This window comes from Oncorhynchus clarkii, chromosome 24 (genome assembly GCF_045791955.1).
Source record: "Oncorhynchus clarkii lewisi isolate Uvic-CL-2024 chromosome 24, UVic_Ocla_1.0, whole genome shotgun sequence".
Taxonomy (NCBI): Eukaryota; Metazoa; Chordata; class Actinopteri; order Salmoniformes; family Salmonidae; genus Oncorhynchus; species Oncorhynchus clarkii.
This window is the reverse complement of record NC_092170.1, coordinates 27117783-27144862: the sequence shown is the minus strand read 5'-3', so window position 1 is coordinate 27144862 and position 27080 is coordinate 27117783. Positions and strand designations below refer to the sequence as shown.

The 27080-nt window shown below is 42.8% G+C and overlaps 1 protein-coding gene across 3 annotated transcripts in view; it reads right to left on the bottom strand.

The window, feature by feature from the left end:
* LOC139382486 (glycerophosphodiester phosphodiesterase domain-containing protein 5-like) overlaps positions 1–27080 on the bottom strand; it is a 111693-nt gene that overhangs the window by 28876 nt on the left and 55737 nt on the right. For all 3 annotated transcript variants that reach the window (XR_011628645.1, XR_011628646.1, XM_071126563.1), the window contains exons 3-9: positions 15816–15919; positions 14088–14181; positions 13785–13844; positions 9844–9942; positions 8578–8671; positions 4050–4195; positions 1614–1696 (exon numbers count right to left, since the gene is read on the bottom strand). Coding sequence is in view for 1 of the 3 variants with exons in the window: in XM_071126563.1 (XP_070982664.1) it covers positions 1614–1696; positions 4050–4195; positions 8578–8671; positions 9844–9942; positions 13785–13844; positions 14088–14181; positions 15816–15919 (680 nt within the window). In the remaining 2 variants the exon portion in view is untranslated. The remainder of the gene's footprint in view (positions 1–1613; positions 1697–4049; positions 4196–8577; positions 8672–9843; positions 9943–13784; positions 13845–14087; positions 14182–15815; positions 15920–27080) is intronic.

Here is a 27080-nt window from a genome sequence, read left to right as displayed (position 1 = left end):
GTTACTACAACTACCACCACCGCTGCTACTGCTTAAACTGCTGCTGCTACTACTTCTACAGCTAAAATGGCTAGTACTGCTACCGCTGCTACTGCTAAAACTGCTGCTGTTAAAACCGCTGCTACTACCGCTGCCAACACTAAAACTGCTGCTGCTACTACTAAAACCGCTGCTGCTACTGCTAAAACTGTCACCGGTTAGTTGAAGTAATATGTAGGTAGTGTTAAAGTGACAGTGCATAGATAATAAACAGAGTAGCAGCAGCTTAAAGGGGTAGGGCAATTCAAATAGTAGAAGCTGCTAAGAAGCCTTTTGGACTTAGACTTCGCTTTCCGGTGTCCTCCTACTCCTGCCGCCACCGCTACTGCTAAAACTACTACTACCGCTGCTGCTAATGCTAAAACTGTTACCACCACCACCACCGTTACTACCACCACCACCACCGTTACTACCACCACCACCACCGTTACTACCACCACCACCACCGTTACCACCACCACCACCGTTACTACCACCACCACCGTTACTACCACCACCACCGTTACCACCACCGTTACCACCACCGTTACCACCACCGTTACCACCACCACCGTTACCACCACCACCACCACTGTTACCACCACCGTTACCACCACCACCTTCACCGCCGCTACTGCTAAAATTGCAACTACTATGGCTGCTACTGCTACCGCTGCTACTACCACTGCTGCTACCACCAGTGCTACTGCTGCTAAAACTGTCACCGGTTAGTTGAGGTAATATGTAGGTAGTGTTAAAGTGACTATGCATAGATAATAAACAGCGAGTAGCAGCAGCTGAAAGGGGCGGGGGTCAGTGCAAATAGTCTGGGTAACCATTTGATTAGCTGTTCAGGAGTCGTCTTATGGCTTGGGGGTAGAAGCTGCTAAGAAGCCTTTTGGACCTAGACTTAGCTTTCCGGTGTCGTCCTCCTCCTGCTGCTGCCGCCACCGCTACTGCTAAAACTACTACTACCACTGCTGCTACTACTACCACTGCTGCTAATGCTAAAACTGTTACTACTACTACTACTACTACTACTACTACTAAAACTGAAACTATTACCGCTGCTACTGATACCACTGCTGCTACCACCACCACCACCGCTGCTACTACTAAAACTGCTACTGCTAAAACTGCAACTACTACCACTGCTGCTACCACCACTGCTACTAAAACTGTCACCGGTTAGTTGAGGTAATATGTCGGTAGTGGTAAAGTGACTATGCATAGATAATAAACAGCGAGTAGCAGCAACTGATGGGGGCGGGGGGCAATGCAAATAGTCTGGGTAACCATTTGATTAGCTGTTCAGGTGTCTTATGGCTTGTGGGGGTAGAAGAAGAAAAGAAGAAGAAGAAGCCTTTTGGACCTAGACTTGGCTTTCTGTCATGCTGCCTGCCTGCCTGACTAAGGGTTTGAATCCTGGACAGGAGGGCCAGACCAGCAGAATGACCTGTGCTTGGCTGGACTCCTCCATCAACCACAACAGACTTGACTGGACTCCCTACTGATCTAGTTTGGCTGCACTGTGAGTCTCTTTCGGTGTGTGTGTGTGTGTGTGTGTGTGTGTGTGTGTGTGTGTGTGTGTGTACCTGATGGCCACGTCAGCCTCCAGCCCACTGACGTTCATCTGCAGAGCCCTCTGGAAAGACAGGATAGTGTTCTCTGGAGCCAGCTACAGACAGACGGACAGAGAGGAACATCAGCACATACATTATATTGACGTATCTTGGAGGTCAGAGAGGTTCATATACCTTACTGCAATCTGAGAGTTCACAGTTTCATATAGGTGTCAGAAGTATAATACTCAGTTGAAATGCGCCATTTTCACATAGTATGTTGTTGGGGTGGTGCTGGAGATGAATGAATGACAATTTTTTTAAATGTCCCTTTAAATGTCTGTGAGGAAACTTGGAGAATGATTCCAGTTAAAAGTCATGGGTTATGAGCTCATGTTTGATAAACAACAGACTATTGAACATAATGACTTGTGCAATACACAATACCAGGCCACATGGGTCAAACTGATAAGTCAGTGATACTGTAGCTCAAACTGTAATACTGTGAGGGACTGGAAGCCTGGGAAAGTCAATGTAAAGTGCTGCTGGTAAACAGAGTGGGTCATGTGGTGTGTCCTGGGGGAGTTCTCAGGTCTTTAAGACTGTTAATTCCACCACAGTGTTTTACTTCTGGGGTGATCAACTACTGTAACATGCCCCAACTGGCTGGTTGGGGAGCATAGCAGGGGTGTGTGTGTCTGTCTGCAGCTCGCTGGATGTGTCATGTGTACGAGTCGTTAGGACAGTGTTTCTCAAACTAGGGGAAGCCTGATTGGGGTCGCGAGAGCAAATTGACACTTAGTTCATCGAACAAGGGGTTACGTCAGTAACATCTGGTAACCACTAGATGCAGTTATATTAAACAGAGCGGTTTCTGTTTCCTTAGTTTAAGCTACAAATTATTATGACCCCATTACTGAAAGACATGACTCTCAGGAACATGTTGGTATGTGTGGTTTCCCTTTACTTTGCCCACAAGCTGTTAGAACCGAGTGGACAAGACCAAGCACTAAATTAGACAGGGAGAAAAAGAAAATCTGTAACCACGTTTCCATCCACAGTTTATATGCAAGTCATACAGTAAAAAAATCACGACAGCTGTGATGGAAACAGGAAGTTTCGGTACCATTTTATAGATGCCAAAAAGTAATGTTAGTTCGACATGGTGGGATCTTGTGGTGTCTGTAAAATTAATTATGAGCAAATATTGTTTTGCTCATTGTATCTGCGAGCTGTTGGCTAGAGTGCACGTGCAAAGACCAGAGTAGGCCCATTTGCTATTTAACACAACAGTTTGTGACAAAACTATTGGAAGTGTTGAAAATGCCATGGAAACACATTGAACATTCTATTTTTATTTGGTACATCAACACTTACGTGAAAAAGTACATTTTATGTGCACTGTCAATATGCACTGATTTTTATCTGCAAACAAGTCAGTTTGGTGGAAAATTGGCATATTTTCTTTATGCAGATTTTAGAATATTCGCATGAAAAATCTATTTTCAATTGGATGGAAACCTAGCTAATGATGTTATTTTCTACACAAAAGATCATACAACATTATTGCCTGATGATCTTCTGAACTTCCCAATACCTTTCTGATGCATTTCAGTCACTTCAAACCATATCAGCTTCAGATTGAAATACTGTCAAAAACACTGCCAGACTGATTTGTAAGACTGTTATAGCCCAAATTAAAAAAAGTAAACATTGGCTGGTGATTAAATAAAACATATTTTAATTGGTGGGGTCCCAAATCATTTTTAATAGCAAAATGGGGTCACGGGCCAAAAATGTTTGGGAAACCCCGTGTTAGGAGTTGAGCGGTGAGGTTTTAGCAACAGCATGAGAATTCTTCATGCACTAGGCTTATATAGTATACAGTCATACAGCGTTTGGCTGACAAGTCAAACAAATCAAGACAAACAAAGCAGGCGTGGGCTCTCTCACACACTCACACTTCCTCTCAATCAAATACACAATTAAATTTAATAAAATACAACAAACAAATGCTTTTAGATGCCGGAAAGGAAAAGCATGCCTGGGGAGAAATGCAGCACTACGTGATGTGAATGAAGAAAACAAGTGAAGAAATACTAAACATGGTATCATATGAAATCTTACGTCTATAGATTGAGCTGATAGGTAAGGACTCTCACATACAATAGCCTATAGTTTCTATATAGTGCTTACAGAAAGCCCAGAAGTCTGTTTACAGCATCTATTTCTGGGCTATTTTCAGCTCGGGTTCAGAGGGTCATTAATACACTAGAATAGGGCCATAGGTAGTATGAAGGAAGTGAGTGGGTGTAAATATGAAGAAACTGTTGGCCAGCATGATTTCTTTAGTGCCCTCTATGTAGGTTACATCTCTATGGGTCTGTTATTGTATACTCTATAAGCATAGTGTAGGAGGTGCCTCCCCCTACAAGTCCTCTGATTGGGCAGCTGGTTCAGCTGACTCACCATGGGGGCGCCCTGGTGGCCAATGACATCAGGGTGTGGAGTGAGGTTTGCGTGGTCCATGATGCAGGGGGAGGTGATGGAAAGGGGGGCCATGTAGAGGCCCAGTAGAACACTCAAGTAGAGCAGGAGAACCACCACCTGGAACCCTGGGCAGAACACAACATGGATATGGAATGAATAGAAACCCTGTGGCGGGCGTAGAACACAACATAGATATATAATGAATAGAAACCCTGGGGCGGGCGTAGAACACAAAATAGATAGATAATGAATAAAAACCCTGGGGTAGACAATTAAAACAAAATAGAATACCTGAGTATATAGAATAGCTATGGCCAAAAGCTTCAATGTCATGGAATACTTATTTGCTCTTGTCACGGATGTCTACTATACTGAGATGGTCAAGGAAAGAAAGAAATAGCACATCTGAAAGTAGTTTCTCTATGAGCAGGAAGACCATTCACTCAATGTTTCTTAACATTTTACGTGGACAGTTTGGGTTGAGATATATACAGTGTCAAAGCCAGCCAGCCTCTAGCCACACTTTCTCCTGTTCCATCTCTGTGCGCTGCAGTGCAGGTAAGTGATGATGAATGTAGCTAGAGTACATCACTGACACAGGAGGTCGGATTCATTTCAAGGTCAGTACTTAGGCCAGATCGACTGCGTCAGAAGAACTCTTGTTACAGACACACCCTCTGCCCTCAGAACCTCTCTGGCATTCACAGAGGCACACCAGCTAGCTACACATCTAACCTCACATCCAGGACCTACTGACCTCTGTAAGCCACCGCTAAACCACAGGCTAATGTATTCTGCACTGAAATAGATTTCATTTGTTGAAGAGATATACAGTGCATTCGGAAAGTATTCAGACCCCTTGACTTTTTCCACATTTTGTTACGTTACAGCCTTATCCTAAAAAAAAATAAGAAAAAATTATCTACATACAATACCTCATAATGACAAAATAAAAACAGGTTTGTATACATTTTTAGAAATAAATGAAAAAAATACAAAACCATCACATTTACATAAGTATTCAGACCCTTTACTCAGTACTTTGGTGAAGCACCTTTAGCAGCGATAACAGCCTTGAGTCTTCTTTGGAAGCTTGGCACACCTGTATTTGCGGAGTTTCTCCCATTCTTCTCTGCAGATCCTCTCAATCTCTATCAGGTTGGATGGGGATCGTTGCTGCACAGCTATTCTCAAGTCACTCCAGAGATGTTCGATCAGGCTCAAATCCAGGCTCTAGCTGGGCCACTCAAGGACATTCAGAGACTTGTCCAGAAGCCACTCCTGCGTTGTCTTGGCTGTGTGTTTAGGGTCATTGTGCTGTTGGAAGGTGAACCTTTGCCCCAGTCTGAGGTCTTGAGTGCTCTGGAGCAGGTTTTCATCAAGGATCTCTACTTTGCTCCATTCATCTTTCCCTCGATCCTGACTAGTCTCTCAGTCCTTGCCACTGAAAAAGATCCCAACAGCATGATGCCGACACCACCATGCTTCACAGTAAGCCAGGTTTCCTCCAGACGTGACACTTGGTTCAATCTTGGTTTCATCAGACCAGAGATGTGCCTTTTACTGAGGAGTGGCATCCATCTGTCCACTTTACCATAAAAGCCTGATTGGTGGCGTGCTACAGAGATGGGAGAACCTTCCAGAAGGACAACCATCTCCACAGAGGAACTCTGGAAGAGTGAACATCGGGTTCTTGATCACCTCCCTGAAAAAGGCCCTTCTCCTACAATTGCTCAGTTTGGCCAGCTGGCCAGCTATAGGAAGAGTCTTGGCGGTTCCAAACTTCTTCCATTTAAGAATGATGGAGGCCACTGTGTTCTTGGGGACCTTCAATGCTGCAGAAATCTTTTGGTACCCTTCCCCAGATCTGTGCCTCGACACAATCCTGTCTCTGCGCTCTATGGACAATTCCTTCGACCTCATAGCTTGGTTTTTGCTCTGACATGCACGGTCAACTGTGGGACCTTACATAGACAGGTGTGTGCCTTTCCAAATCATGCCCAATCCATTGAATTTACCACAGGTGGACTCCAATCAAGTTGTAGAAACATCTCAAGGATGATCAATGGAAACAGGATGCACCTGAGCTCAATTTCAAGTCTCAGAGCAAAGAGACTGAATACTTGTGTAAATAAAAAAATAAAAAATGTTGTCACTTTGTCATTATGGGGCATTGTGTGTAGATTGATGAGGAAAAAAACAAATTGAATCGATTTAAGTATAAGGATCTAACGTGACAAAATGTGGAAAAAGGGGCCTGAATACTTTCCGAATGCACTGTATACTGTATTTCAATAAGAATAGCCTGGTAAAATTAAGGACAAATAAATTATAGGGTTTTTATATTGTAGCAATATTACAGCACACATTAATAATGTAACTCTTCGTTAAGAGTTACTGTGAGAGCAAACAAACTGCTACGGCGTTGTGTCTGTGCACAAAAATCCACTGTTCTACCCAAATACAACGTATAAAAAAAAATGGAACTGGAGTGTCTATAAACTACAACTGAATATTCATTAAAGTAATGTGCCTCCAAAAATAGCACTGATGATTCAGTATTTAATCTAGATCCCCAAGCAACTAACACTAGTCTGCCTCCCCTGTACTAGTCTCTGACAAATTTAAGGATGGCAAAAATACCCCAGTACTTGATGTCTAACTGGCCATGTCAACAGACAGGGCCTAATAATGTCCTGTGGACTGGTGGTGTCATGTGAGGCCAGAGGAATGCCTAGTATCCCTGCCAACCTGACAGGGGCTTGCCCTTTGTGTACATGGTGTTAATCATTTAACGCCCAGGGCTCTGAGGCTGTTATAGGAAAACTCCACCCAACAATCTTTTGGCATTTCGTTCATTAGTCCGTTGTTGACATAGTACCAAAAAGTTTTGCTTGTCAGCAATCAAGTTTTCAAGATATGTAACTTTCAAAAAACAGAAATCATCCCTGTATGATTCATTTTGCATCCTATGATGTCAACAATGGACTAATGAAAGATACCAAAATATTGTTTTTGGGTGGAGATTTCCTTTAAGTCATCTGGCAGTAGTGGCTGAGCTTTCTTCAGTGAGGTGAACAGTTGGTAACATGCTCTAGTGTTGTCACAATAGCAGATTTTTTTAAAACTTCAATACCGATACCAGGTTTATCATCATAATACTAGATATCAAAACGATATTCATTACCAAAAGGCTACTCAATACTGAAACGCTGCCACTGCAACAAAAAAAGAAAGTGTATTACTGTAGCTAGTCCCAGAAAACCACTGGGGTTGATTAAAAAAATAAATAAACATTGAGCAATGTGTTCATAATTGGTAGAACTACTAAAATAACAAATAGTATATCTTCAATTTTATATCAAATGTCTTGCAAAAAATAAACACCATTAAATAACATAAGAATATCTTCAACTTTGCTTGACTCAGAGCAGACAAAATGGTTAATTTGCTTATCTATGGCCAAAATATTGGGTCAAATTACATTCATTAGACCTATAATTCATTACAGCTAAATAATGTACTAAATGAACAGTTTAGTTCCAAAACCACAAAAAAAACACTGAAGCTCATTTCTTAAACTTCTATAGTCTACATGCAATAGAAGTACAATGGAATTTACACAGTATACTATGATTCCCAGAGTGCATTTCACTTCCCATGGTGCAATGCTCTTCCTAGGGCTGCTGGCAGGCTAGTGGCTACTGCTAGCAAGCCCAGACAAATGTGAAGTAGTCTAAATATATTGCTGTCAAGTTATGAGTGCATTTCACCAAACTTTTGGGTTGTGTAATCATATTATAATGCTCACATGAATGTCATGCTAAATATATTGTAACGAAACAGGCAGGGAGCGTGGTTCGGACCATCAACCTTATGGCCCGAAGCCCAGCGTGCCATCGACTGTAGTACAAAAGCATGCTCGTGTAGCTGAGTCGATATACGTGCTTATAAAACAAGGTTGCTACAATATGTTCATACAAAAACAATTCCAATTTCGTAGAATAACTACAACGTTACAATGCAAATGTCATGTGTAAGAGAGTATTTTTTTGTATGTAGATTTGGAACTAAACGTCCCTTGCACTGCTTTGTAACATATTTTGCTTAGTTGTTTCGGTGGGCTAGCCCTCATCTGCTCCGCAAGCAAAGTATTCCCACAGTTCGCTTCTGGAGACAGTTTTGTCAACAAGCTGCGGACGTGAAGGTATGATGTTTTCTTTTGAAGAAGCCATGATGTCGGCATTTTCGCTCTCCTCTCGCTTGCTTATTAAAAATGGCTGGCGCTGTGTCAGCTGCATGTACAAGCGCAAGTAGCCTGGCTAGCTTACTACTGCTCCCTTGAGAAGATTCAGACAAATTACTAAAAAGACTCAATCCATATATGACTTGAGACACATTTGACAGAAGTACCGAAAGTAACAAAAACTCTAGTACAGAAGTTTCAGTATACCGTGCAACACTACCATGGTCAGTAACAAGGTCGGGGTCGGGTCGAGCTGCTTACTTATTTTCTCTGTGCGGGCGATCTGCCCAGCCACCAGCCAGGCCAGAGCGGTGACAGCCACCAGAGCTCCTAGGTGTAGGAAGGGACCCGTGGCCTGGACAGGGGACCAAAGGAGACCCATTCTATTAATGAAATCATTCAGTGTTGAAGGTGTGGAATTACTACTCTCAATCACAGTTGTCAATAGTATGACATATTGTAGGCTACTGCATGATTACTAAAAACCAAAAATTATTCAATAAAATAAATGATTAATTAACATATTGACTCAGTCTTAATGATATATATATTAGACGCATTTCAATTGAATGTTGCAATTTTATGTACAGTAACTGTCAAAGGTTTGGACATACCTAGTCAAAGTAATGGACTGTCGTTTCTTCTTCTTATTGTTGTCCTTAGGTATTGGTTTCTTTGCAGCAATTTAACCATGAAGGCCTCATTCACACAGTCTCCTCTGAACAGTTGATGTTGAGATATGTCTGTTACTTGAACTCTGTGAAGCATTTATTTGTGCTGCAATCTGAGGTGCAGTTAATGGTAATGAACTTATCCTCTGCAGCAGAGGTAACTCTGGGTCTTCCTTTCCTGTGGCGGTCCTCATGAGAGCCAGTTTCATCATAGAGCTTAATGTTTTTTTGCGACAACACGAAGAAACTTTCAAAGTTTTCCATATTAACTGACCTTCATGTCTTAAAGTAATGATGGACTGTCGTTTCTCTTTGCTTAATCAAGCTGTTCTTGCCATAATATGGACTTGGTCTTTTACCAAATAGGGCTATCTTCTGTATACCACCCCTACCTAATCACAACACAACTGATTGGCTCAAACGCATTAAGAAGGAAGGAAATTCCACAAATTAACTTTTAACAAGGCACACCTGTTAATTGAAATGCATTACAGGTGACTACCTCATGAAGCTGGTTGAGAGAATGCCAAGAGTGTGCAAAGCTGTCATCAAGGTTACTTTCAAGAATCTCAAATATACAATGTATTTCTTTAACACTTTTGGTTACCACATGATTCCATGTGTGTTATTTCATTGTTTTGATGTCTTCACGATTATTCTACAATGTAGAAAATTTAAAAAATAAATAAATAAAGAAGAAACATGGAATGAGTAGGTGTCCAAACCTATGACTGGTACTGTAGTTCAATACAGTCATTCACATGATTTTTCAAGTATATAACCACATATCGGGAAGGTGTCCTGTGTAATACAGTGTGATGCAGAGCCCTAAAGGGGCATGGGTTGTTCAACTGACCTGGAGTGATACAGGGATGACTGCCCACTCCTCCCCCCATGTTTGATTGACAGATATGAATCCGATGGCAGTGGTCAGCAGGGCAGCACTCACTCCAATCTATGGGGGCAAACAGAGAGTGTTACAGACAATCACACACACATTCTTCCTCCCCCTCCTCCCAAGGCTAACTATTCCAACCATCTGTAGTGTGTTTGGCAGATAACAGCACCCTGGGGCATGATGTCACTGCTTTCACAACCCCCAGGAAAACTAACTCAAAATGTGGGGTTCAGGCAGTGTTCAGTCAGACACTTGAAGACACACACAGTATACAGGCCATATACACATACAGTGAGGGAAAAAAGTATTTGATCCCCTGCTGATTTTGTATGTTTGCCCACTGACAAAGAAATTATCAGACTATAATTTTAATGGTAGGTTTATTTGAACAGTGAGACACAATAGCAACAAAAAAAAAATGTTATAAATTGATTTGCATTTTAATGAGCAAAATAAGTATTTGACCCCCTCTCAATCAGAAAGATTTCTGGCTCCCAGGTGTCTTTTATACAAGTAACGAGCTGAGATTAGGAGAACACTCTTAAAGGGAGTGCTACAATACCATTGCCAAGCAGCTTGGTGAGAAGGTGACAACAGTTGGTGCGATTATTCGCAAATGGAAGAAACACAAAAGAACTGTCAATCTCCCTCGGCCTGGGGCTCCGTGCAAGATCTCACCTCGTGGAGTTGCAATGATCATGAGAACTGTGAGGAATCAGCCCAGAACTACACTGGAGGATCTTGTCAATGATCTCAAGGCAGCTGGGACCATAGTCACCAAGAAAACAATTGGTAACACACTACGCCGTGAAGGACTGAAATCCTGCAGCGCCCGCAAGGTCCCCCTGCTCAAGAAAGCACATATACATGCCTGTCTGAAGTTTGCCAATGAACATCTGAATGATTCAGAGGACAACTGGGTGAAAGTGTTGTGGTCAGATGAGACCAAAATGGAGCTCTTTGGCATCAACTCAACTCGCCGTGTTTGGAGGAGGAGGAATGCTGCCTATGACCCCAAGAACACCATCCCCACCGTCAAACATGGAGGTGGAAACACTATGCTTTGGGGGTGTTTTTATGCTAAGGGGACAGGACAACTTCACTGCATCAAAGGGACGATGGACGGGGCCATGTACCGTCAAATCTTGGGTGAGAACCTCCTTCCCTCAGCCAGGGCATTGAAAATGGGTCGTGGATGGGTATTCCAGCATGACAATGATCCAAAACACACGGCCAAGGCAACAAAGGAGTGGCTCAAGAAGAAGCACATTAAGGTCCTGGAGTGGCCTAGCCAGTCTCCAGACCTTAATCTCATAGAAAATCTGTGGAGGGAGCTGAAGGTTTGAGTTGCCAAACGTCAGCCCCGAAACCTTAATACCTTGGAGAAGATCTGCAAAGAGGAGTGGGACAAAATCCCTCCAGAGATGTGTGCAAACCTGGTGGCCAACTACAAGAAACGTCTGACCGCTGGGATTGCCAACAAGGGTCTTGCCACCAAATACTAAGTCATCTCTTGCAGAGGGGTCAAATACTTATTTCCCTCATTAAAATGCAAATGTATTTATAACATTTTTGCCATGCGTTTTTCAGGATTTTGTTGTTGTTATTTTGTCTCTCACTGTTTAAATAAACCTACCATTAAAATTATAGACTGATCAATTCTTTGTCAGTGGGCAAACAAAATCAGCAGCGGATCAAATACTTTTTTCCCTTCACTGTATGCGTAATTACAGTCAAACACTAAAGCACATATAGTTGAAGTCGGAAGTTTATATACACCTTAAACAAATACATTTAAATTCAGTTTCAAAATTCCTGACATTTAATCCTTGTAAGAATTCCCCGTCTTAGGTCAGTTAGGATCACCACTTTATTTTAAGAATGTGAAATGTCAGAATAATAGTAGAGAGAATGCCATCTATGTTGTGAAGTGCACCAGTCCCTCCTGCAGAAAAGCACCCCCACAACATGATGCTGTCACCCCCGTGCTTCACTGTTGGGATGGTGTTCTTCGGCTTGCAAGCCTCCCTCTTTTTTCTCCAAACATAACAATGGTCATTATGGCCAAACAGTTCGATTTTTGCTTCATCAGACCAGAGGACATTTCTCCAAAAAGTACGATCTTTGTCCCCATGATCTTTGTCCCCATGTGCAGTTGCAAACCGTAGTCTGGCTTTTTTTGTGGTGGTTTTGGAGCAGTGGATTCTTCCTTGCTGAGCGACCTTTCAGGTTATGTCGATATAGGACATGTTTTACTGTGGATATAGATACTTTAGTACCCGTTTCCTCCAGCATCTTCACAAGACACTTTGCGGTTGTTCTAGGATTGATTTGCACTTTTCATACCAAAGTACGTTCATCTCTAGGAGACAGAACGTGTCTCCTTCCTGAGCGGTATGACGGCTGCGTGGTCCCATGGTGTTTATACTTGCGTACTACTGTTTGTACAGATGAACGTAGAACCTTCAGGCGTTCAGAAATTTCTCCCAAGGATGAACCTTGAGCTCTTGGCTGATTTCTTTTGATTTCCCCATGATGTCAAGCAAAGAGGCACTGAGTTCGAATGTAGGCCTTGAAATACATCCACAGGTACACCTCCAACTGACTCAAAATATGGCAATAAGCCTATCAGAAGCTTCTAAAGCCATGACAATTGTCTGGAATTTTCCAAGCTGTTTAAAGGCACAGTCATCTTTGTGTATGTAAACTTCTGAGCCACTGGAATTGTGATACAGTGAATTATAAGTGAAATAATCTGTCTGTAAACAATTGTTGGAAAAATGACTTGTGTCATGCACAAATTAGATGTCCTAACAGACTTGCCAAAACTATAGTTTGTTAACCTCACTAGGGAAGGGGGCACTATTTTCACGTCGGGATGAAAAGCGTGCACAAAGTTACCTGCCTGTTACTCAGGCCCAGAAGCTAGGATGTGCATATAATTGGTAGATTTGGACAGAAAACACTAAAGTTTCTAAAACTGTTAAGCTTATGTCTGTGAGTATAACAGAACTGATATGGCAGGCTAAACCCTGAGGACAAACCATCCCCCCCAAAAACAATTTCAGTTTACCACTATTTTCAATGGCTAGTATTTTAATAATAAGGCCATGTCCTCCCAGATTGCAGTTTCTAGGGCTTCCACTATATGTCAACAGTCTTTAGAAAGAGTTTCAGGGTTTGTAGTTTCAGAGTTTGTAGTTTTTCTAGGCGGCTCCCATTTTGGCTGTAGTGTTTCCAAGCGCGTGGAGGAAAGCGCGTTCTTTCTTATTTAGCTCCGGTAATGAACATACTATTCTCCGTCTTAAATGTTAGGTATCCTAATACTCAAATAAATTCTAAGGTTTGATTATAAACGTTGTTTAACTTGTTTGGAAAAGTTTATTATTAACGTTTGGGATTCATTTTGTATGCATTTTGATGGAGGGAAACTGAGTTTTTATGGATATAAAGAAGGACATTATCGAACAAAATTACCATTTGTGATGTAACTGGGACCTTTTGGAGTGCCAACAGAAGAAGATCAAAGGTAAGGCATTTTTTATATCGCTATTTCTGACTTTCGTGTTGCACCTGCCTGGTTGAAATATGATTTATGTGTTTGTATGCGGGGTGCTGTCCTCAGATAATCGCATGGTTTGCTTTCGCCGTAAAGCCTTTGAAATCTGACATGGTGGCTGGATTAACAAGAAGTTAAGCTTTATTTTGATGTATAACACATTTTCAGGTGTTGCCAGGTGTGACACTACCGTCCCACGTACCCTAGAGAGGTTATCAAGAAATGTGTGGAGTGGTTGAAAAACAAGTTTTAATGACTCCAACGTAAGTGTATGTAAACGTCCGACTTTAACTGTACATACACAAACAAACACTCCAAAAATCGCACACTTGAGCATTACCTTGTGCAGCCAGTGCAAGTTCAGCTGTTGTCCCACTGCTATGTGGCAAAGTGCTAAAATCTGAAAGAATAGACACACAAATAAATCACATCACGTGAATTTCCACAACCACTGTTTTCAAAACAGGTCAACAGCTGCCTGTGCCATCATAACTTTCACATGTGGACTTGGTCCAGACATACATGGCAACACGTTTCTGCCCTGCCAGGTTACACCCCTAACATTACCTGGCTGTTACCCAGGGCCTAGACACAGTATCAATATCATCTCACAGTGAAAGTTTGATGAGATGACACAACTCACCATTAAAAATGTAATATAAGTGAAGCCGGCAGCGGTAGTGGCCAGGATTGGAATGGTCCCGTCGCTCCACTCCCCAGAGCGGTTATATAAAAACCTGTCAAACGGAAGCTAGTTACACAATAGTAGCGTCTCATGGATATCAGGGCAGGCTACAGTTAGTGTTGATTTGGTCTCTGAGATGAGCGCAAGATCGTAGAAACCAGCACTGGCCAACCAGGAGTAGGCCAACCAGCTTCCTTGCTGAGCGGCCTTTCAGGTTATGTCGATATAGGACTCGTTTTACTGTGGATATTGATACTTTTGTACCCGTTTCCTCCAGCATCTTCACAAGGTCCTTTGCTGTTGTTCTGGGATCGATTTGTACTTTCCACACCAAAGTACATTCATCTCTAGGAGACAGAACGCGTCTCCTTCCTGAGCGGTATGGCGGCTGGAATTTTCCAAGCTGTTCAAAGGCACAGTTAACTTAGTGTATGTAAACTTCTGACCCACTGGAATTGTGATAATCTGTCTGTAAACAACTGTTGGAAAAATGACTTGTGTCATGCACAAAGTAGATGTCCTAACCAACTTGCCAAAACTATAGTTTGTTAACAGGAAATTTGTGAAGTGGTTGAAAAACAAGTTAATGACTCCAACATAAGTGTATTTTAACATACAGTTGAAGTCGGAAGTTAACGTGGCAGAGAAAGGCGGTGGCGAACAGAGAGAGTGTGGGGAATGACCTTGGGGGGACAAAGCAAATTGCACGTTACAAGAAGAACCAAAGCTTTGCTCTCTCTCTCAAGGCACGCACACATTGCACCAAACGTCTGACTGCCAACATTTTTCACGCAATTCTACATGTAAAATCGGTAAGCACTCGGTTTGCAAATTACGCTCAGAGGTGCAAAGTGCTCTCGGCCAGCAAACGCTGTTGGTGTGTCCGAGAACTTAGCCTTTAGTCTCGGTTTTCTGGGTGACAGAATGATCGTCAGACACAAGCTGACCTGACCGTGTGTCTGTCTGGTCTGACAACCCAGCGTGAATGAAATGCCACTGAACACTATGAAACTACAGTACACACGGATATGGCTGGACTTAAGCTTAGAGGCACATACTGCCATGTAGGAGTTTCTCATATCATAGTGGACTCTGGGGCATAGCGTGCACATTCAATGTAGAAGGCTTTGAGGACTTGGTCAAGAGCTTGGTCAAAAGCTCAACTAAATAAACCCAATTCATAATTTCAGTGGTAGTATATTCTTCAATTGAATGCGCAATGTTTCTTGTCTCATGGCAAAACCAACACCTGAATTGTCTCCAAGTATAATTGGTTTTATGGTAACTGTGGGGAAGACATGAATGGAATAATCTGAGAGGTGATTTGGGGTCAAAGGGTATTCCTGCTTTATGTAATCATGCTAACTATAATCTGCAGTGATAGAGGCCCTAAGGCCTATACATCCGCACCCATATTAGGGAAGAGGATTATCCCAAAATGATTTTGGCCAACCAAAAAAAACTACAATCTAGAGTTAGCATTTTCAGTTCAGGCAAAAACATATGGAGACAAAATGGCATCTTTTAAAAGTAAAACATTAAGCTAAGTAATTGCCAGAGAATCAATGTAGGGGACGGTCATAGGAGCATTTAGTGAACAGACCACTGACGGATGACGCCGATATACTAAGAGACATTAATCTATGAGTTGTATAACTAGCATACACACAGTACAGCAGGACTCACCAGTTGAACTCATTGTAGTCGTTGTGTGCCTCCCACCAGAAGTAGAACCAGACCAGGAGCAGAGAGAAGGTGAAGAAGAGGATGAGAGACCACAGGAACTCCCACTGGGAATCAAAACACACAAAGGAAGGATTATTACCTTTACCAGAGTACCATTAGTCAAATATCATCAGATTAACATAAAGCACTTTGGCCAGTGTTGTGTTGAAACAGGTGAGGAAACATTGGAATACTATTGGTACATTCACTGTATTTCTTTCTCTGATTGCAAGTGAGCAAAGGACTGATGAGAAAGTGCTTTCTCCACCCCAGACTGGCACATCACTTAACATTACCCCCATACATCAACATCACAATCAACACTGACAACAGAAATGGAAGCAACAACAGTCTCCTAGATATCCGGCAGAGTCATCATTGGGCAATCTGCCCTAATCCAGCCAACGTGAGAAAGCCAAAGACTATAATCTGGATGTAGAGAGACTGATGACGGTGCAGCCACACAGACTGATGGCTCAAACCTGGAGGCATGTCAAACATTTTAAACACCATTCGCTAGCTGCATCAGTTTAACGTGGTAAACCACAAACAAATGAGGAATGGTCTGGAGAACAAGTCAATAGAATAATGCTCATGTTTTATAGTGAATGTACTGTCAATTCTGTTCAGAAATAATTTCACACTCCCACTTTGTGTACACATTCACAAAGCTTGCATGACCAAAGACAAGACAACATTCATGCCGCTTTGCAACTGATTGAAAAGAGAACCACATGTCTGCCTTCAATAAAATGAGATCTGAACGGTCATAGGGCAACATGGTCTCAGTAAAAAAGCAGGGGGGCTCAAACTCACATCCCCCCCAATCCACTGTCGTCCCTATCAAGTAATTACTCACATTAACTTAAATAGCCAATAAGGCCATAAACCAACTATTGGTCAGCCTTCAAATGCCACCGCAAGCTGTAATAAGAGCTCTAATAAAAGAGATACAAGATATAATGTTAGCATGCGGACATGCACACACCTTGGAAGACAATGCACAAAATGTGAGCTTTTCAAACAGACAGCAAGCCTGGCTGCTCTTCAGAGTCTGGAGGACTGGAGAACGCTCAGATAAAGATGTAGAAAGTTTGATTTGCAACAAAATTATAAAAATACAAAATAAAACACTTGTTCCAGCTCTATACATAACATTTCTATCTGTAATAATGTTCTTACATTGCACCATCCAGAATAAGACCCAGTTGACCCTGTACTTAGCCTTGCTGTGATAGGGGATATCAAGGTGATATGAGAGCACAAACAAAGCTGTCTGGACGTTCACCTTGGATGACTGTTCCATGGAGGGCATCGGCTGGCAGTAGCACAGGATGTAAGACAGGGCCAGGTCTAATGGCTGGGTGGTGACAGATACCAGCCCTGTATACCTTCTGCCCATCTCCCTGGGCACTTGAGAGGAGAGCCTACATGTGTTAAGTTCAGCCCAGGCCAAACAGCAGTTTAACTAGGGGGACACTAAAGTACATGTTCGGGATGGTATGAGGATTATTACGTAACATGATGGGGCAGATTTGGTGATTTGGGGCAGGGATTGAGAATATAGTAGTATGAGGGAAGGAAGCATGTGGGATTTGTAGGTGACGATTCTTTTTAGCCACCAATCTCTTCCGGATAAGTAATTATAAAAAACAGGAAAACAACATATGTTAAATTATTATTATTATATATAGACCAGAACCTTGTTACTGTTTGACGTCCAAGTTTGAACATTAGTCATGAAGATTAGGCTATTCTTTATATTTACTACTTCCTTCTATGACCGTACTAAGAAAATCACTCTGGTTCAGAAATCAGAGTACTACGGACTCCAGAACGGTTACCATAGAGTTAGTTTCACATGGCTACACTTCCAAATCTCCTATTGATTGCAACGTGAGAAAGCCAGACATCAAGGTAACCATAGGGTTAACCCTGTGGTAGGGAGGTGGTCCCTGTGGTGCAGGCTAGGGTCTGACTGGGCCCTGCTGACTGATCCAACTGCTCTGGCCCTGTCCCCCTGGCTTTTAATGACTACCCAGAAACATCTGGGAGAGGGACACCTTGAGGTCATGCAAGGGGACATTGTTCACGTGCTGATGGCAAAATGGATTACAGAGGTGACACCCCTGGGAGAGGGACTGGATTGTCAATTAGTAGGTAGTGTTTGGACAACAAAGGAGACAAAACGTTGGGGATCATTTTAACCTGGTTGTTTGGGAGCTAATCAAGTTGCCAGGCCAGTTATGTGAGTGGCAAAGATTACATACAATGTGCAATAAATGTGTATGTAAATAATGTGCAATTCAAGCTTCAAATGAACATATAATTTCAAACGTGTTTGGAGCATTATTAGGCTGGCTGTCACATTTATTCCTTCAATTAATATTCAGCCAAGCCAGCATCATTGTTTAGTATGTGCAACGTGTACAGTATGACTGAACATTAATCCTGTCTCACTGTTCTTCTCTGCTGCTGTTTAGGAGCTGATCAAATCAGAGATGTCTGGCATGATACGGCCTGCCTGCCTGCCTGATATCACATTTGCATTCTGCAAGGCTTGCTTTATTTAGGGAGGAACATATGCCTTCAGGCCAGAGCCGACACCATAGCATTAAAAACTGCTTTCTGACTACAGCCGAAACAAGGAACCAACTCAAAATGTACTGAGTGTAATAGATCTAGTAGTCTGTTGAATCATACAGTATGTTGAACTTCCATTAAAAAATGAGGGATGAAACCTTTTTGTTATATTTATCACAAAACGTGTCCAAGTGAGGTTAAATGGTCAATTTTATCTACCAATCAAGAGAGGTCAGGAATATTTTTTTGTAAAAGTACAGTATTTAATGGGTCTGAGAGGAAATAAAAGGTTTTAAATTGTATTGAATGGGAGATTTTCAAGCCCAACAGAGCCGACTCATTCGGCCTTGTACTCTGCTAGTGGGAGCTGGGTGAGGAAATTACTTTCCTCTACCGGGAAAAATTTATATTTTTTGAAATGTCATGAAAATTGCTGTACTGCTTGTCTGAAGGGCACTAGGCAGGCAGGCAGGCAGGCACCTGAATAAGGATGGAATACATCATAGCCTAAGCCTCATTGACCAACAGAGGCTAAAAATAGAGGGATGAAAAGGATCAGGGGATAATTCTCTTCTGTGGAACCGTAAACCCTCGTATTACTGCTAAAAATCTGAGGATCCTCCACTGTCTCTCAGAACCAAATATGAGGAGTAGATTGCAGACATGTCATCACTTAAAAGCACTTTGTCTTTTGTTCATTTTCTTGGTTATTGGGGGGGGGGGGGGGTGGTCTTGGAGGTGGGGAATGGATTATTTTATTGTGGGAGGGGTCTCTGATGGTTGAGGGGCAGCTATTGGGGAACTGTGGGAGGGATCTTGGAGGGCTGGTGGCCTGGCGGTTGGGAGCTTGGGCCGGAGGCTGATGGATCGGGTCCCCATTTTTGACCTTGTGGGAGATCTGTCGATGTGCCCTTGAGCAGGGCGTTGACCCTGTTTGCTTCTGTGTGTCGCTCTGGATGGGAGTCCATTAGATGACTAATGTGATGTAGTTGTTGAGCGGCTTCACAGCAAGTATATTGTATGATTTAAATATTCAATACATTTAGTTTTTTTCAAGAATGCAACTAGGGACTGAAGCAGGTGTACACAGGCCGGGATAGCGAGCGAGAGTCCTTCCCACCATCACCCACCCTTTCCTCAGGCAGTGGTCTGCCCAGTCCCCTTGTTGTCCTGGGCCAGACCAGCAGCTGGTGGGGTTGTCACTGAATGTCCCACAGCTCATCACAGCCCTAATCCCTTCACAACTCCCTCAAAATCATTAGTGTGTTTCCCCACCCAGCTAAGGCCCACCTATCAGACCAACAACATTGCCCTGAGAAGATCAGGGTTAGAGGGTTCCAGCCCTCTGGTCCTCGACCCTCTCTCCAGTTATGACAGAACTGTCAGGAGCACCAACTGGCCGTGGCTTTACTTATTATAGAACAGAATGGCCTCTTCAGCTCTGTGGAGCTGCTGACCTCATAGCTACAACTAATATGATACCCTAGATATTTTGGAGAGAAATTGTTTGAATGTCAGCACTACTGGATGTGAGTGCAGGCTGACTGAAAGGTGCTTACATATGATTATTGAACTATAGAGACAGGTAGACAAGGCACTATTAGTACAAAGGTTACCAGTTAATTTGTTTTCAAAGACAATTGATCGTGACCTCCGCCAAAGGGTATTAATATAATTGCTTACCTGAATGTCTTATATGAACATAGTGCTTAAATTAGTCAAATTCCATTTCACGTAATTCAATTACCATCAAAATAAATTTCCATCATTAAAATGATCAGACATTAGAAAACCTAGGACTGTGATTTCTAGTCGCTCTAAAGCTTTACTAACGATCATGACAGACCACCATCAACCCCTCATTCAGCTAGCCTAGCGGCTGCTGGTTTAGTCGAGAATCACACAGAAGTCTGAGGATGAGTGCTGGATACGCACCTGTATCACAGAACGCTCCTGGGCCCACCAACACCATCACTGCACATCGTGGTTTGTGTTCCAAGGCCCTCTTGGCCCTGTCCCACAGGAATATAGAGACATCCTCCTAACGCTTGTTTACTCAGTAACTTCTACAGCTGACAGCCTGTAAATGTGTTTTCTGCAGAGGTGTTGAAGCTTTTGACCTTTTATTCTGTCAGGGAACTAAAGAAGTAATGGAAGACTTGAGAGGAAGACAGGAAAAAGATAGCAAAGAGAATGCTCCCTGCATGTTGCATGAATGTTCCCTGCCATATTAGAATGTTGCCCATCTGGTTTTCTAGTTTAGTGCGGACTTTAGTTGCGCCATAAAACAGTGATGATAGCAAATTATTTGAACAGGATTTCAGTTTCACGTGTCTCTATTTTATTTAACAGACCAAGTCTACAGAATTATGCTTGTTCCTATTTCTAGACCCATTCTGCTCCAGGTAAAGACTGGCTAAATGGAAAAACTCAATTATTACTGAGGGCAGATCAGCTTGCAGTGCCAGTGACGTGGCCACCCTTTCTACAAACCACTAACTCAAAGACCAAGTTAACAAAGAGGGAGGCTCAGGAACACTGGCCTGTTTATTATCCAGCTCATAGGGGAGATGACGACAGCAACCACTTCTGTTCTGTTCTGAATCTGGGCATTACGAAGCGAGTCCATGTCACATTAAGACCTCTCATGGTAATGGTTCAGTGACGCTGCCTGTCATGTTTAAACATCACATCATGTAAGTGATCGATCTTTTGATTAGCAACACTGATTGGTAACATTTGCTATTAAATATGCATCTATGATGTCATCTGACCAGGCAGTGCTGGCACACTTAACAGGTGATCTGCCAATGTGAGATGATTATAGGCCTCCAATACAAGGCAGCACAGCATCCATAGTTAAATGGATACTTTGAGATTTTGGCAATAAGGCTATTTACCTACTTCCCCAGTCAGATGAACTTGTGGATAGCATTTTCATGGCTCTGTGTCCAGTATGAAGGAAGTTAGAGGTAGTTTCACAAGCCAAGGCTAATTAGCACAGTGAAGAAGTCCATGGTATCTGCTAGCAGATACTCAGACTTCCAGTTACTGCGCTAGCGCTAGTTAGCAACTGCACTAGCGCTAGTTAGCAACTGCACTAGCGCTAGTTAGCAACTGCACTAGCGCTAGTTAGCAACTGCACTAGCGCTAGTTAGCAACTGCACTAGCGCTAGTGTCGTGGAAGTTTCCTCTATTTACCAAATCATGAGAGCAAACCACACACAAGTCAGAGTTAGTTATCACAAAAGTCCATCTTTAATTATATGAGCTCTATCACAACCCTGTGACTCTCAGATCAATTCAGTGTCTATCAATGAATTCTCTGAGAGTCCCTTACACATTGCAACTGAGATCCTTTATAGCAAAGACACACACATAGCCAGACAGCATAGGCATAATATATCGTTCAGCTTTGTCTCCTAAACTATGTTGTTTTCTCAAACTCAGAACCATAAACCAATCCTCCATATCAACAGGCATATATCAAATCCATCCTATCTTGACAAGATCACAGAGACACACTGACTGGCACACAGACTATGTGGAGCCAAGAGATACACGCTTGACCTTTCCCCTCTCTCCGGCCCAAGCAACTTAGTCTTGACATAGAACAGATACTGCAACCCCGCCACAGTATTATACAAACACATTCTGATGAGAAGTAACTTACAAACATATGATGAATATAAAACATCTTACCTATGTTACCAACTAATTCTGATTATTCCCCAACACTAGTTAGCAACTTCCTTCAAACCCCAAACAGAGACATAAAAATGGTATCCACGAGATCATCAGACTGGGAAGTAGATAAAGGGCCTCGTTGCCTAAATCCCTAGGTATCCCTTTAAAGTCATCCTGTTCATTTGAAAGAGAACAAAAATGGTTCACAATGTAGGCCAGGACTTTGTGTGGGACTGTGTGTCTGTTCTGCCATGTGGGACACAATTATATTCAGTGTTGGCCTGGATGTCAGTCCATCTCTGCAGAGACCCTTTGGTGCTGTAGCACTAGGGCCTCGACTGTTGGAGCTGCATAAATGGACATCAAATCAAACTTTATTTGCCACATGTGCTGAATACAGCAAGTGTAGACTTAACCGTGAAATGCTTACTTAAAATCCCTTAACCAACAGTGCAGTTAAAATATATATAATTTACCAAGTAGGCTAAAATAACAAAGTAATAATAAAAGTAACAATAGCGAGGCAACATACAGCGGGGCACTATACAAAGGCGGGGGGGGGTATTTTTTTATTTATTTTATTTTACCAGGCAAGTCAGTTAAGAACAAATTCTTATTTTTAATGACGGCCTAGGAACAGTGGGTTAACTGCCTGTTCAGGGGCAGAACGACAGATTTGTGCCTTGTCAGCTCGGGGATTTGAACTTGCAGCCTTCCAGTTACTAGTCCAACGCTCTAACCACTGTTGGGGAGGCTTTTGGTCCTAGACTTGGTTCTCCGGTACTTCTTGCCGTGGCGGTAGCAGAGAAATCAGTCTATAAATTGGGTGACTGGAGTCTCTGACAATTTTATGGGCTTTCCTCTGACACCGCCTATTATATAGGTCCTGGATGGCAGGAAGCTTGGCCCCAGTAAAGTACTGGGCCGTTCGCACTACCCTCTGTAGCGCCTTAGATGACGTGCAGTTGCCAAACCAGACAGTGATGCCACCGGTCAGGAAGCTCTCGATGGTGCAGCTGTAGAACCTTTTGAGGATCTGGGGGCCCATGCCAAATCTTTTCAGTCTCCTGGGAGGGAAAAGGTTTTGTCGTGTACACAACTGTCTTGGTATGTTTGGACCATAATAAATAATTGGTGATGTGGACACCAAAGAACTTGAAACCCTCGACTTGCTCCCCTACAGCCCCGTCAATGTTAAATGGGGGCCTGTTCGGCCCGTCTTTACCTGTAGTCCACGATCAGCTCCTTTGTCTTGCTTACATTGAGGGAGAGGTTGTTGTCCACACTGCCAGTTCTCTGACATCCTCCATATAGGCCGTCTCATCGTTGTCGGTGATCAGGCCTACCACTGTTGTGTCATCAGCAAACTTGATGGTGTTGGAGTTGTGTTTGGCCACACAGTCGTGGGTGAACAGGGAATACAGGAGGGGACAAAGTACACACCCCTGAAGGGCCCCAGTTATAAGGATCAGAGTGGCAGACATATTGTTGCCTACTCTTACCACCTAGCGGCGGCCCGTCAGGAAGTCCAGGATCCAGTTGCAGAGGGAGGTGTTTAGTCCCAGAATCCTTAGCTTAGTGATGAGCTTCGTGGGCACTATGGTGTTGAATGCTGAGCTGTAGTCGATAAACAGCATTCTCACATAGTGGTTCTTTCTGTCCAGGTGAGAAAGGGCGGTGTGGAGGGCGGTGTGGAGTGCGATTGGGATTGCGTCATCTGTGGATCTGTTGGGGCGGTATGCGATTTGGAATGGGTCTAGGGTGTCTGGGAGGATGCTGTTGATGTGAGCCATGACCAGCCTGTCAAAGTAGTAGGATTCAATCTTAATCCTGTCTTGACGCTTTGCTTGTTTGATGGTTCGTCTGAGGGCATAGCTGGATTTCTTATAAGCGTCCGGATTAGTCTCCCACTCCTTTAAAGAGGCAGCTCTAGCCTTTAGCTCGATGCGGACATTGCCTGTAGTCCATGGCTTCTGGTTGGGATATGTACGTACAGTCACTGTGGGGAAGACATCATCAATACACTTATTGATGAAGGCAATGATGACTGAGGTGGTGTATTCCTCAATGCCATTGGATAAATCCCGGAACACATTACAGTCTGTGCTAGCAAAACAGTCCTGTAGTGGTAAATAGACTGCTACGAATAATACAGATGAGAACTCTTGGTAGATAGTTTGGTCGACAACTTAACATAAGGTACTCTACCTCAGGTGAGCAATACCTCGAGACTTCTTTAATATTAGACATCATGTACCAGCTGTTATTGACAGAAAGACACACCCCCCCATCCCTTGTCTTTCCAGAGGTAGTGTCTCTGTTCTGCCGGTGCATTGAAAATTCCACCAGCTCTATATTGTCCATTTCTTCGTTTGGACACGTCTTGGTGACCGAACGAAGGTAGGATAATCTTGGTTGGTAGGATAATCTTAATAAATCGGTCATCAATTAGATTTTTTAATGATTGCACGTTAGCAAGAAGAACAGATGGCAGTGGGAGTTTACTCGCTCGCCCCCGGCTTCTCAGAAGGACAGCCAATAGGCTTGGATCTGGGCCTGTTCAAGTGAAAGCAGGATATCCTTCTCGTCGGACTCATTAAAAGAAAAAATGTCTTCCAGTCCGTGGTGAGTAATCGTTTTTCTGATGTCATAGAAGTTATTTTTCGGTCATAGACTGTAGCAGAAACATTATGTACACAATAAGTAAAAAAATAAGTTACACAAAACGCAAAAAAAATGTAATGCCAATTTGTAGACTGTAGACATCCAATTTAACTTAATTTTTACAGTTATACTTTTACTGAGTTTTTATTCATTATACTGAAGTTATTCATGCTTAGTTAGCAGCATTCAAAAGTACAGTACTTCCATAATAATAGGCTCATGGGAGGAAACAGAAAAATATGCTACTGAAACATGGCATAGTGGGGGTCTGAGGTTGGGATGCAGATTCTGGCAAAGGAGGAGACTGGTAAACACACAGAGTAGCACCACAGCAGGTCCAATATAATCCTGTGGTACTATACACAGACAGGCTGCTGATTGGCCAATTCTCCCCCAGTGGGCCAACGCGCCCGCCACACATGACCATGGTGGCCAAGGCGACACACAAACACACAGCTGACTCTGCAGTACCATATCTACCAGTCTCAGAGACAACAGGAAACACAGCCACAGGATCCTATTCCCACCAAAGGATGAAAAAAAATTCTCCATGTGGCCTTCGACCTGTCAAACATGAATGTGCTCCATCTATCTGAAGATTTAAAGAACTCATGCAGCATTACCTTCCTGAGGGCAAATAGGGTAGGAATGAAAGGTCAAAACGTTTAGCTCATCCATCCACCACTCAGCAGAGTTTGCATGCTAAGCTCACAGGACGAGAGGTCATTCCTATAACTAGAATAAAGGGTACTTGGACATATTTTTGATTGAGGTGCACGTGAGATGTAGGATGCCACTGCAATACATGTTACAGTGTGTCAAATTGTATGCCACACCCGAAGGGACTTTTCTACTTTTAAACTCGGACAAAACATAAATGCTAGTTCTAGGTCCCAAGAAACAAAGAGATCTTCTGTTGAATCTGACCATTAATCTTGATGGTTGTACAGTCATCTAAAATATAACTGTTTCCATCTACGTAACATTGCAAAAATCATAAACTTTCTGTCCAAAAATGATGCAGAAAAATGTATTCATGTTTTTATCACTTCGAGGTTAGACTACTGCAATGCTCTACTTTCCGGCTACCCAGATAAAGTACTAAATAAACTTCAATAATGCTAAACACCACTGCTAGAATCTTGACTAGAACCAAAAATGTGACCATATTACTCCAGTGCTAGCCTCTTTACAATGGCTTCCTGTTAAGGCTAGGGCTGATTTTAAGGTTTTACTGCTAACCTACAAAGCATTATATGGGCTTGCTCCTACCCATCTTTCCGATTTGGTCCTGCCGTACATACCTACACATACGCTACGGTCACAAGACGCAGACCTGCTTACTGTCCCTAGAATTTCTAAGCAAACAGCTGGAGGCAGGGCTTTCTCCTACAGAGCTCTATTTTTATGGAATGGTCTGCCTACCCATGTAGGGTAGGCAGACTCGGTCTCGACCTTTAAGTCTTTAGAGAGTTTTCATCTCTTCAGTCGGTCCTATGATTGAGTGTAGTCTGGCCCAGGGGTGTGAAGGTGAACGGAAAGGCACTGGAGCAACGAACCGCCCTTGCTCTCTCTGCCTGGCTGGTTCCCCTCTCTCCACTGGGATTCTCTGCCTCAAACCGTATTTACAGGGGCTGAGTCACTGGCTTACTGGTGGTCTACCATGCCGGGTAGTGGGCTGAGTTAATTTCATTTTATTTAACCAGGTAGGCTGATTGAGAACAAGTTCTCATTTACAACTGCAACCTGGCCAAGATAAAGCAAAGCAGTGCAACACAAACAACAAAGTTACACATGGAATAAACAAGCGTAAAGTCAATAACACAATGGAGAAAAAAGAATGTATATATAGAGTGCACAAATGGTGAGGAGTAAGGCAATAAATAAGCCATGGTAGCGGAGTAATTACAATTTAGCAAATTAACACTGGAGTGATAGATGAGCAGATGATGTGCAAGTAGAAATACTGGTGTACAAAAGAGCAGAAAAGTAAATAAAAACAACATGGGGATGAGGTAAGTAGATTGGGTGGGTTATTTACAGATGGGCAATGTACAGCTGCAGTGATCGGTTAGCTGCTCAGATAGCTGATGTTTAAAGTTAGTAAGGGAAATAAGTCTCCAGCTTCAGTGATTTTTGCAATTCGTTCCAGTCATGGGCAGCAGAGAACTGTAAGGAAAGGCGGCCAAAGGAGATGTTGGCTTTGGGGATGACCAGTGAGATATACCTGCTGGAGCGCGTGCTACGGGTGGGTGTTGTTACCGTGACCAGTGAGCTGAGTGACGAGTGACC